The sequence below is a fragment of the Stegodyphus dumicola genome, chromosome X2 (genome assembly GCF_044657685.1).
Source record: "Stegodyphus dumicola isolate Sdum_Otavi_A_Nest chromosome X2, ASM4465768v1".
Taxonomy (NCBI): domain Eukaryota; kingdom Metazoa; phylum Arthropoda; class Arachnida; order Araneae; family Eresidae; genus Stegodyphus; species Stegodyphus dumicola.
This window is the reverse complement of record NC_140781.1, coordinates 67,868,715-67,882,697: the sequence shown is the minus strand read 5'-3', so window position 1 is coordinate 67,882,697 and position 13,983 is coordinate 67,868,715. Positions and strand designations below refer to the sequence as shown.

The window sequence follows — 13,983 nt, the reverse complement described above, 5'->3', positions numbered from 1 at the left end:
ACAAAAAATATATAATCTCAATAAACTACATTTTAAACCAAACAATAAAATAACAGAAAAAAGGAAAAACCTGTTATGTATTTTAGCACCACACAAAGCAAATATTCACTTACCTTATTTAGAAATTCATTTGTCTTCAGTCTGTGGTACACAAAGTTCCTTAACAGCACCCAAAAACTTCCTAAAATTATCGGAACTACAATCTGTATATCGTTGTCGGCACGTGAATTCACAAAAATAGTCACAATAACGTAGTTTCGGACTATGGCTACTAAGTAAACCTTCATTTACATACCAGTCAATTAATGCACTTTTCCCCTTTCGTTACAAATCGTACAGAAACTTCAAATTAATCCTACTACATTCAGCCATTGTACCGTCTAAACAATGAAACAAGCAATGTACTTCCTAAGCAACGCACACCACAAAAGTCCTTGCAAAACATCCCATGATTCAAAATTTCCCGGAATAATGCAAACGATTACATCATAATAGGGTTTCCATAACATTCAACTACTCAGGTTACCATAAATGATACAACTTGGCAATAAACGAAACAACTTGGCGATAAATGAAACTACAACTTCACGATAATACAAGGGGTACCTTAAAGTCAACTCTAACCTGGTACCTGTATATTAATACCTGAAGCTATATCCCCAAAAATACCACTCCTGCCTTTGATCTCGGCAAGGGTTAAGCAATTTTAGATGATATTCAAAACTCTTCTAGGAAGAGGAAAATTTTTATTTCTTTTCGTTCCTTACTAATGAACCATTTATAGGGGCTATGGGAGCTTGAGGATGGGATCATTATCATCATTATCATCATTATAATGATCCTTGCTCTGATAACTTCAGACAACTTAGAGCTAGGGCATATCCACAGTTTGCCATTTCTTTCCTCTTTGATTTAGAAATAACTCAAGACAACTTTTGTTCACCTGATGTTAATGTTTTCAGCATTTTGCATGTCTTTAGAAGTTTTGCTAAGAAATGGAACAGAAGACTTTCATTATTTCTAGGTACACAGTATTTTGCCAAAAAAACTCAAGTATTCAAATTCTTATACAATGAAACTATGTATGACAGAAGATGCAAAAGTAATGTCAACAAAGTGTTCAAATGAGAGCTGGAAATGTGTTCAAGAGAATTTATTAACTTTCTTATGAAGTAGAGTTCGTATTGAGGAGAAACTGTGAACTGCTAAAAATCCAAAAGCGTATTCAATCAATTTTGCTGACATCAAAAACATACAGGGGTTGGACAAAAATATGGAAACACCTTTAAAAAAACATGTTTCTTTGCTTAATATGGTGTAGGAAACCCGTTGGCATCCAAAACAGCTTGCAGTCTTCTCGGAATGGATAAATACAGTTCCTGTATGTTTGCCAAGGGAATATTATACCATTCTTCCTGCAAAACGGTGGCAAGTTCAGATAACGATGTTGGCGGTGGATAACGAGAACGCACTTTCCGTTCCAATGTAGACCACAAAGGTTCGATAATATTCAGGTCTGGTGACTCTGGTGGCCAGGGGAGATAGAACAACTCATCCTCGTGCTCAGAAAACCAGTCCTGGACAATGTGAGCTGTGTGAACAGGGGCTTTGTCGTCTTGGAAGACACCATCACCATCGGGGAACAAAGTTTGTACCATAGGATGAACTTGATCGGCCAAAATGTTCACATAAGTCTTGGCAGTCAGTCATGTGCCCTGACACAGTCATCATGGGGCTAGCAGAGAACCACGATATGGCTGCCCAAACCATAACAGAACCCCCGCCATGTTTCACTCTTGGCAATAAGCAGTCTGTATTATAGGCTTGAGATGGCGTTCTCCAGACGTAAACTCGGCCAGAAGTGGGAACCATGTGAAAGAAGACTCATCAGACCATATTACTCGCTTCCACTGCTCTATAGTCCAGGCTTTTTGACTTAAACACCACCTTTTCCTGTTACGGGCATTAGCATCACTGATGAGTGGCTTCTCAATTGCAGCACGGCCAGCAATTCCCTGTTTATGAAGCTCCCTTCTAATTGTTTTAGTACTCACAGGGTTCGGTAACACAACATTCATTTCAGCAGTAACTTTTGCAGCTGTGGTCTTCTTATTTTTCGTCACAATTGCCCTTAATGATCGTCTGTCACAATCACTCAGGACACACTTTCGTCCGCGCTGTGATTTAGCAGATGATGTTTTTCCGCTTTTCAAATATGCGGAATAAATCTTCGATACAGTACCTCTTGAAACACTAAACACCTCGGCTACCTTGCTTATGGAAGCACCTATCATACCTGCTCCAACAATTTGCCCACGTTCGAAGTCTGTTAACTCTGACATAATGCAATGACAACCTCACATAACAGTACTCCGACAACAACTGAACTGTTTAGCATATTTACGAAGTTGTATAGGTGGCGTCAGTAGTCAAAAACGCCAACGCCACCTACATATTTCATTAAAATTAATCTTTCTTTTCAAACATGCATTTCACAAGGTGTTTCCATATTTTTGTCCATCCACTGTATTTCATCACCAAAAACAAGTCAACAGATTACTTGGCACTGTATCTGCAGGTATGGATTAACCCTTGGATGGTTATGAACGATTTCAGCTCGCAATTAAATTGTGCTTCATAATGCGTGCAAACGAGTTCCGCTCAGGAGTAAGATTTAGACCGAAATGGTTAGAAACGACCACTATTCGCGTAGTGAAATTTTTCCCCAATGTGCGCTGATGAGCTGAGCTCGTTCGCCATTATTATTCTGCATTGATTATGTTACAAAGGAATCCTACTCGTGAAATTTAGTTAGTTTTACTGTCTACAGATGGCAATACGGGTTCCATGAATTTCTTTTCATAATGAAGGGGAAAAATTTTTTTTTACCTTGTTCTTTTCATGTGTATTTTGGCACGTTTTTTAGGGTGTTTGTAAAGTAAAATGGCTCAAAAGCGAAAGTTAGACAATTATGATGGTGGTTATGATAGTGATACAGAAAGCTTATCAAGTTTTGAGTCTGATGAAGACTTTGCTCACAGTATATAAAGCTCAGAAGACGATTCAAGTGACGAGGAAAATTTTTCGTGTTCAACAGTGGTGCAAAATGTACTCATGTTCTCACGCTCCTAGCCAATTTAGTTTTACTGGTAATGTGGGCATGAAAGCCTGCATGACAAATATTTCTGATCCACTAGAGTACTTCGAGCTGTTTTTAGGTAATTACTGTATTTAAATGCTTCATAAAGTTTTACATTAGTTGTATTTATTTAGTACTTTCAATTTAATATTTGTCTTATATTTATAATTAACTATTACTATTTATGTAATTGATTATAATCATTTATAATTTACTATTTAATAATTATGATTTATTGATTATTTTAAAGTATGTAAAAACTGTTATTTATGTACTACAAATATTTTAAGAAATTTTTTAAATTCATGATGCAAGCTATCTACGGCATCGCCAGAGAAGGGTGACATTTTTGGAAGAACAGCAGGCGGAAAAATGCCACTTTCGACTACTGTTTACTCATAATACTGCGTGAAGTAAGTAAATAAAAACTGCTCATTTCTCTAACCGTCAAAGGGTTAATACACAAGTATCTAGTAACATTCATTCAAATAATTCAGTTTGTCCTATACACACAAAAAGAGCTATCAGATAGTTCAGATATAAAAATTTTACTGCATAAAAACTAAACTATAAGCCACCAAAATTACACTTCATGAATTAAATCAAACAAGTTTTAAATTGAACAGAAAGAATTTCTACATGAACTTCCTGAATTTATGAAGCAAGTCATTTGAAAGGATTATATTTTATGCAGAATATTAGCAAATATTAATTATGATAGCAATGAAGATACTATTTTAAAATATTACTGATCTATTTTAAAATATCACTGATCATGTACTTAATTTTTCAGAGCAAAGAACTGTCAGTCAACCTTTTATGCTTAATTTGCTAGAGAAAGTCATCACTATAAACTTTTCATACATTCATTCCTTCATTCATATGGAGCAGAAAAATGGTAAAATATTTAGAATTTAACATCAAATATGAAATGATATGATTTAATGTTACCTCCGGAAAAGCAATGCAAATTTGCAATAATGTGGCATACCTAAAAATTACCTAAACAATGACAATATAGTACATAATTACAAGGGGAAAGAGAGCATTTATACATAAAGATACTTGGCTGGAGGATTTCCCACATTTTTAAAATCAGAATATATGATGTTAAAAATTTGTAGCTGCAATTAAAAATTAAACTTTTGTAGTGATGGCAAATTATCACTGCTAGTTACAAGACCAACTCTTACAGTATTGTGATATCCAAGTATCCAAAAAAGTATCCAAAAATTACTCAATACCATTTTTATGAATAAATTCATAAAGAAATAAACCACCTACATAGTTAATATGCAAAACTAAATACCTTTCAAATCTTCCATAACAGATGTCTTAATGGCTGTCTTTACCCTAGGGAATCAAATTAAGATTTTAAATGAATATTCAACATTAAATGAAGAATATAAATTCATGAGAACAAAAAGAATAAAACAACTTATATATAAATACTTAAAAAAAAAATATATTAAAATAAGAAGTTATAATTGGAAATAATTATATCAGATGAACTTAAAAATGAGAGATGGCATTTTAGCAAGGATGCAGTGCAAAAATATAGTAGATATCCTATTAATCTAAATATTTTACTACTGATCTATAAAAACAAAAATTTTAGAAATTAAAAAAAAAATTCTAATAAATATAGGAGTTTAAAAAATTATAATTAATGTAAAACATACAGTATATATTAACGCTACAGAGCTCACAGTTAAATTCAAGCAATGCAAATTTTAAAACTACCCAGACAGCTGACTTGACTCAGACACATATAAGAAAAGCCTGATTATTTGGATGTTTTAAGTATTCTTAACAGAACAAACTGACATTATAAACGTGCCCCTAATACCTATTTTGAAAAGCAATGTAATGAGGAATAAATGTAAATTTTACGAATTCATAAAACAAGCAAAAAATACAAACAATATAACTGAAAGTACCTTTCGGAAGAAAGAACTTTTTCCGACACATCTGTATAGCAGACTGAAGAATTTCGGCATAAAATAAGAGACACTTGATAGAAAAGACGACTGAAGATAGAGGAATTTCTGAAAGTATAAAAAATAGATAACTCTTATAAGAAACTATTACTCAAGGAATTTAAATATATTTCTTTTACAAAAAATTTATACAATTTAAATAAATCAGTAAAAACTTCCTCAAACTACACACTGTGACTTGTGTTTACTTCCATCTTCTACATTTGCTAGATATCTAAAAATGCATGCCTAAGTTAAAATCAGAAACATGAGTGTTTATAACACATATGAATCAAATAAGTTATTTTCATAGCTATTCGAGTATACACCAGGCACGGCTGGTGAATGATTCACTCTTTTTGTCTACATCTTTCATTGTTCTATGCTTCAATTTAGATACTGATGTACCATATTTTAATATTTAATGTCACTACTTAAATCTGACTGCAGGTCACCTGGGGTACTTCCTCATTTTAGAATAAAAATATTAATCTCACGGAGTGCACTGCAGCCCAAAAAAAGATGAGCCCCATTAGTCTGATTGTATAACTAAGTCACAATATTAATAGACAATTTTGCAATCACTATTGGATTTTAGATGACATGTAGTTTGTATTTTATATGCACTTTCATTTAATCTTATTTTTTTATGTTATGTGTTACATATGCTTTTTGGCAATTTAAATGTTTAGGTTTGCATAAATTCCCATTCACAGATTCATTTAGAACCAAATTTGAAATTCTTATATTTTTTAGATTCTGAAGAATACTTTTCATTTTTGTTTCAATTCTAACACCCTTGTCTCTATAATCTTCAATAGCATCGAACTCTGCTTCAAATTTCGTTTTCAGTCATGAAGCTGAGAAAACTTATATGCATATTTTCCAAATGTTCAGATTTTGAAACAAAAGCATTAAGCTCCACTGAAATTCAGTAGAACCTACCTAATTTTTTTTTATAATATCTTGTGACACATTGAAGGTTTTTGTAAATACAGCTCTGTGAATGTTCTTACCAAGTTTCATAGCTTCTTTACCTTCCATTTTTATACATTAGAATTCCAAACAAAGGTTCTTCGGTACCATTCAAGATTACCAAAAAATGTTCGCTTGTACGTCAAAATAAACTATTAACCTACCAGTGTATTATAGACTCTACAGACTAATAAATATATTCTAAAGTATTATTTATGTTTGAAAATATGTTTTCATCTTAAATAAAATCTCACAAAAAAAAAAAAAAAAAAAAAAACCACGTAAAAAACATTCTTTAATAAGCCTTACTACACGCATATATTTTTAGTTGATTCTAAAAGCTTTTTTTTTTTTACCACTTCCAAAAACAAAACTAATAATAATTATTATTGGCTCAAAAACATTAGGTGCATAAGATTAAATGAAAGTACACATAAAATACAAACTACACATCATCTGAAATCCAACAATGAAACAAGCACTTCATTCAACAGTTAGCACCACTGACTGATAAATAAGACACAACAAAGTAAGTGGGAATATGTACACAGCTAAGGAAGAAAACTTTGTTTAAATGTGATCCATTTAAGAAAAGATCAAGAATGCTGAAGAAAAAAAAAAGGGGGGTGTAATTTTATCAACTGTGAAGAATACTGTTGGAAATAAATTACCTGCCTTTTTCATATGATATTTTGTTACTTTTACATTAATCAGAATTAATTTTTTTTTCTTTCTATTTATACATGAAAATTGAATTCAGTGGTTCTTATCTGTGGTATGCATACCCTCCTGTGGGTACATAACTACATAGTCATGGGAATGCAGAAATTATCATTTATGGTAGAAAATATAAAAGTGTTATAATACAGCTCAATAAAGACTAAAATATTCAGAAAATTTAAATCTGACACTGTCAAAAGAAACAAAGAAAATCAGTCTGACTAATTCCAATGTGAATATTACTATTTCACAATGTATTAAAAGGAAAGTTTTAGGTAGTCCCATCACACTTGTCATATTACTCGATTCTGTATACATTATATTTAACCATGCCCTTACTTGTTCTATTATAACAAATCGTATATGGTGACTGCACTTTCAGTTTCTGTGAGTGAATTATCAAGTCGGCTATATAATTCTGTTTCTTTAAATTGTGATATGCAAACCAATTTGAGTGTGGAGCTTTGTTTTAAATTTGTATTCTTTTCTTTTTGTGAAACGTAAAGTGTTGTTTATATAAAAATGGTAAATAATTAAGAAGTAGATCTTTTCACAGAATAGAAACTACTTGTGGAAAATAGTTCCAATATGGCGTCTTTGCCAATTAAGTTTTGGGAGACCACCCATTTCAAATGAGCTGGAAAATTCACAAAGATGAGTGCCTTTAAGGGCTTACATAACTGTCTGATATTTTCTCAAAAGTAAATAAACTGAGCTTAGGATTATTGAACAGATCCACAGCTGTTTTCAAAGCATAGGACAAAACTGATCCTATGCTCAATATGCTCAAAAATTTATATTTCTGGGAATCTGCACCGCAAAAAATGATATCAAAGTATTCGAGACACTTTACAAGTTCTTGTCAGAAAATAGCTTCAGTTTATAGACACATTTAAAGAGAGCAGAAGAACCTGCTTAAGGCTTCCATGGGTCATTCAAACATGTTTTGCCCAAATGAAGTGAGAAGGACATTTCAACTTCAGATACTATCAATGAAAATTTCTTTAAAGCAGACTCAAAATTAAATTATTCTGGAAAAGAACAACTTATACTTTTCTGACTTTATGCATCACAGTTTACAATTTAATGGTATTAAAATAAAAGCATTATAAGATATACTATGAGAATATTCAAAGAGTGTCAGCAGGTTTTAGGTTCTTAAAAAGAATGTTAGAAGGGTTAGGAGAAGAGATACATGAAATAATTAAGTCTCATTATACGGTACATGAAAGAAAAAATGTTGGTAACTGGTATTTTAATTTATTATTAGCTTACCATTTGTACCTCCATATAATATTTGTGATATTTTATTATTTACTTATTTATCTTTAATTTACTAATGTTTTCTTTATCTCTAATTTAATATTCATTTTATGATTTATTTATTCTACCACTCTTGTCAAAGGATTCAAAAAATCAGTTTTGTGTATGAGTTTCACTTTGTGGATGTACCTTTACCTGTATTTTCAGGTTACCTCCCAATCTCAAATATAATTATGACAATACAGCCATAAACAACTATATTTATTCCCTCTCCCTATAGTGATACAATCATGGTCAGGGTCCCTCTCCCTATAGTGATACAATCATGGTCAGGGTCCTTCTCCCTATAGTGATACAATCATGGCTCACAATTTTAATCTTACGGGAAATCTCATCTCCTACCTCTCTATAAAAATCAAGCTGAAAGTTTCATATACAGCAGGGGTTGGCAATGCAGTGCGCCTACCATTCAAATGGCTAAATTCTAAATATTTGGACAACAAATGCTCATAATTGTAATGAATAATTTTGGTAAAATTTCTTATTTTAATCTTTGCCATTTTAACAACTGTGTGAAATGTACAATTAAACTTTTGACAAAAAATGAATCTTAGTCACTAATTAGAAACTTTTGTCTTACAGCAACATTATATTACTATACAACTTATCTGAGAGAAAATTCCTTGACATACCATTTTGTAATGAATAAGTTTTTTCTCTACAATCGCATCAGTGCTAATGACAAATTGGTGAAAAATTTATCTAAAAAAAATTCCTGCAGTTCACAAGTTACAATTCAAGCAATAATACAACTCTGAAGAAGCATCTTTTCCCCTATTTTAAATCTTTAGTTTTAGTATGGTTGCCCTAGTATAGACAATAAAATGTCACACAACTACTTTTACCTTCACAGGTTTTATAACTTTGTATGCCAAAGTATGATGAACACTTCTACATTTACTGATGGAGATCCAGCCTTCCCTTCTACGCAATCAATGACCCATCAACACAAATATTTGCTTTAAGCAAATAAACAGTTCTTGATTATGACAAAGTTCACTAGGGCTGCCTCAGGGCAGAGATGCTTTTGTGGAGGACTTTCTTAGGGAACCTGGCACGTCACGAAAATGCCCAAACAGCCAGCCCATTTCAGCTCGAGTTCAGTGATTTCACTAATCAGCTGCTGGTGGGAGGTTGTTCTCATTTCAACAAATCTTATAAATATCAAACAGAAACTGAACCTGATGAAGAATTTCATACCAAAATGACATCCAATACATCCAACAAGGACTGGATTGTTCCTACTCAAACAAGTGAATTCAGTTCATTTCATGGAGAATCTGTTCATGGTACAGTAAAGGAAATTAAAAATTTAGATCAAGAAAATATTACATTGCCTTTTACAAGTATAGTTTCTGAAAGTGAAATCAATGGCAGTAGTCGAGCTCCAGAAAGTAATGAAAGACAACAAAACAGAACTCAAACATCCTCAGCAAAATATCTTACGGGACGTAGATGAGCCAACTTCGCATGCAAAGAGATTAATAATAATTTATGGTAACTCATGCAGTGCATGGAGATTGTTGATCAGAGGAAAAAATATTGCATCACAATCAGCAGTGCTCTGAAGAAGAGGCACATAAGAAATCCCAAAATCTAAATTGGTGTTTTCCACTCAATGAATTAAGTCACTTTCATTTCACTTTTTTATGTTCGTGGAGCTTTAGCTGCAAAAGGCCCTTCTATTTTGAGTTTGAAATATTTGCACTCGAAGTATAACAGTGGACGAACAATTATTTCCCATGAAGACCCAATGCCAATTTATTCAGTATATGGCTAAAAACACAGACAAATTCAGCAGTAAATTTTGGCTTGCTACTGATGTGCAGTCAAAATATTTATTGAATGGATTTCCTATTTGTAAGAAGATGAAACAAGACCAGCAGGAAAAACAAGTAGGTGAATGTGCAGCTTTTAGCTTGATGGAACCTTACTACAATACTGAAAGAAACCTGTCAAAGGACAATTTTTTTACATTGCTTAAATTAGTAAAAGAAATGACGAGTTCAGAGATAAGCTGCATTGACAGAATAAATCACTTAAAAAGACAAGTATCTTACTCTTTCAAAAATACGATGGATGAGCTCTATTCCAGTAAGATTGCTAAGTATGACAATATAATGATTACATCTTATCAAGAAAAAAAATAAGAACTTCCTCCTCCTGAGTACCACGCATCCAACATTGGACATTGCATTCGATGAAAAAAGACATCGGAAGTTGTGAATTCGACCAAGTATGGAGTTGATATTTTGGACCAGATGGCCAGAAAATACTCAGTGAAGTCCTCGTCCAGACAATAGCAATTTCAACTTTTGTTTAATACTCTTGATTTGGTTGTGATAAATGCACAGATAATTGACAAGGAAACAACTGAATATGATAATATCAGCCGCCATGACTTTATTTTGAATGTGGCTGAGGAGCTTCGAAAGATATAGATTTAATCTAAAATTCACAAATTTTCTGTATCTGACGAAAAGAGAATTGATACTTGCATCAACCCTTCCCATAATACCAAATAAATGCATGCCCCCCTCCCCCGTACAGTATTGCTTTGCTCGCTTTGAAATCGCCGAGTTTGCTAATAAAAAATTCGTTATAAAGTGTTACAAAATATGAAATCAATAATAAAACAAATTTCAAATTAAGGCTTCCAGATGCCCATATTCAGTGGAAGATGACATTATTCAAAATTTGATGGCTCTAGGTACAGTTGTTTTATCACAATGCAAGAAACACATATATACACTTATGTAGATTCTCACAGGGCTCTAAGATTTGGTGGCAACAATTTGAAAAGTTAACCAACATTTATAGTGAGCCAATGCAAAATGCAGAAACGAAATTAATAGCCCTTCTGGGCTAATGCCTTTTGGGCTAAAAAAGAAAAAGAAGAAAAGGTGGTATGACACTGAAAGTTAAATTTAAAGAAATTAGTCTAGACCAGCAATTCTCCACCAGTGGTATGCATGAGAAAAATATTTTTAACTCTTAAATTCAAAAATTAAATACCCCAACAACCTGTTTACATTTTTTCTCTCACACTCGTAAATTAAGCTATTTGAGCTTTGTTCAAGGTCAATAGCCACTCATAGACTTCAGCAAAATACCCATTTTTACTTTCACAAATATTCTTTTAGCCACAGACATAACAAAATTTGTCATAAATGATGTTTTTAAAAGGATTAATAGAAACTGATGTATTTAATAAGAAATAAGTTCCTATAAAAAGATAATAGTATCTCATTAATTATCTTAGAGTTGATCGATTTATTGGCATGTCTACATTTTATGTTGCTATCTTTTCGGGCTCAGATTGCTCGATTTTCAATCAAAATAATATTTTTTTACATTGATTTCAAGTCTCTAATGCCAGGTATTTTGTCTTCTTGTTGCTTTGCACTCCTTCTACGTGATTTGAGAATATCATTGTTTGTTTTTGAAGACCTCGAAATATACTGTGCATTTAAATACTTGTAAAGAATAATAAAACAACCCTAGATTTTTAAAATGGAAAAATGGCTACGATTGACTAAGTGGAAAAGTGATGATTCACAGGTGATGGATCCATGACCATCTACTAGCACTAAGAATACTGAAAACAGAAGAAAAAATATTTAAAGAAAATATAATGAAAGTTATTTATCATTTGGGTTTACTTCAAACAGAGATGAAATGAACCCTCAACCTCAATGCATCGTTTGCGGTGAACTATTATCCAATCAAAATATGAAACCATCGTTTCTTAAAAGACATCTTGAATCTAAGCATGCCAATTTAAAGGATAAATCTGAAGAATATTTTTAAGACGAAATTATTGGAGTTTAAAAATAGTAAACAAGTAATAAAAGGTTTTGTTACATCAAGTGAAAAAGCTTTGAAAGCTAGTTACCTAATAAGCCTATGAATTGCCAAGACTGGCAAGGCTCACACTATTGGAGAAAACCTTATACAGTCAAAAGTCATTAATCCGGACTCGTCGGGACTTCGGTGATTCCGGATTATAGATCACCAGTTTAAATATGGTAAGATGGCATGCAGAAATTACAAAATTAAAAATATGAAACCGTAATTTATGAAATAAAGAACAATTATGATCTAAAGGGTATCAAAATGTAAAAAGCTTAATATTTATTTGTTTACTTTATTAAACATTTCTTTCAATGTAAGTTGTTTAAGTTGCTTCATTTCATGTGATAATACGTTCTCTTTAATTCTATTAAACAGACATAATTTCTTGTTTAGTTACAAATTTCCGCTGTTCAAGTCTTATAATTGCTGTGTCGAGAATACCGACTAATTTGTCAATCGAAATTTTTTTTGTTTTCAATAACCTCTGTGTCACTTTCTTCACTATCAGAAGTGAATTATAATGATGAGGAACTTGATTTAAATCATATCAAAGACGGAGTACATCGAGATGAAATACTACATTTAGTAAGAAATTATAAGCCAAATAAAATCATCTGCCCTGAAGATAAGGATAGTGCTGACAGATCAACTTCCAATTAATAGCGCGCCAATTAATGCGTCAACTCGCGCATGCACAGAAAGTTTGTAGCTTTAGTTTGTAATAGGTCTGGATTATGGGTGTCCAAATTAACGACTTTTGACTGTATATTACCAGCAGCTAAAGATATCATTTTTAACATTACTCAAAGAAACAGTGGCTACTGAATTACTGAACAGACCTGTTCAGAATTACTTAATAATATTCCATTATCAAATGATATGGTATGTCGACAAATTCACCTAATGGCATATTTTATAAAAGAGACAGTCAAAAAATAAAAACACAGAGAATATTTCACATTGCAGTTGGATAAAAGTACTTATATAATGAATGTTCAATTATTAGTTTACATGTATTTCGATGAAGATAAACAAATTGCTGAAGAGTATTTATTTTGTGAATCTCTTCATGATAAAGCAACTGCAAATGAAATTTTCAAAGTAATTGATAATTTTATGTCTGAGAATGATATTTCTTGGAATAAGCGCATTGCTGTATGCAGTGATGGAGCTCAGGTTTCAACAGTAAAACATTCCCGTATTATTTCTGAAATAAAGAATGTTGCACCTGAAAATATGGTTACTCACTGCTCCATTCATCTTGAAGCTTTAGTAACCAAAACAATCCCTGAAAACCTGAATATTGTTTTGGGTTGATCTTTACAATATGGTAACTGGTAGTTTGGCGACATTTTGGAGGCGATAAAGGTTACTACCTGGGACTTTGGTAATAATGTGAGCAGTACTCAGTTCCGATTACGCATTATTTTGTGTGAGGGAAATGAGAGATCATGGGATATGTCATGTGATATTAATGGACGAATTACGGTTCTTTAATCGGAAAAGGGGGGAAATCGGGAAAAAATCTGGAAATTTTGTATTTGGTTTATTCTGTGTTGTGTGAAACAGTGTTCGTGAATTTTTGGATCCCATGGCCATAACTAAAGAAAAGTTTATCAGACACGTAATCAAGATTCTGAAGAAGGTTAGGTAAGTTAGTATTTTTAATTATTTGAGGATATTATTTTTATGCATTGTTCTAAATGTAAGGTGGAAGTAAAGGAATTTGGTATTACTGGGAAAATTGTTATTAGCAATGATTTAGTTTCAAGTAATTAGGATTGTAAGGTAATTTTTATTAATTTAATGTATGTGCTCATTTATATTTTAAGTAGTGTTTTTGAATTTATTTATATTTTAATTAAATGATAGTTATTTTGTGAATTTTATGTTTGTAGGAATTTGGTATACGTTTAAGTTGAAGTAAACGTGCATGGAAATAATTTAAATATTTGATACTAAGTATTTGTAATGCTTGCGGTATGAATTCGT

At 32.2% G+C, this 13,983-nt stretch overlaps 1 protein-coding gene across 3 annotated transcripts in view; it reads right to left on the bottom strand.

The window, feature by feature from the left end:
- Nucleotides 1-13,983, bottom strand: part of LOC118191650 (glycerol-3-phosphate acyltransferase 1, mitochondrial-like) — a 112,911-nt gene that overhangs the window by 41,269 nt on the left and 57,659 nt on the right. For all 3 annotated transcript variants that reach the window (XM_085809242.1, XM_085809243.1, XM_085809244.1), the window contains 2 exons: nucleotides 5,080-5,187; nucleotides 4,449-4,492 (listed from right to left, as the gene is read on the bottom strand). In XM_085809242.1, coding sequence (XP_085665368.1) covers nucleotides 4,449-4,492; nucleotides 5,080-5,187 — 152 coding nt within the window. The remainder of the gene's footprint in view (nucleotides 1-4,448; nucleotides 4,493-5,079; nucleotides 5,188-13,983) is intronic.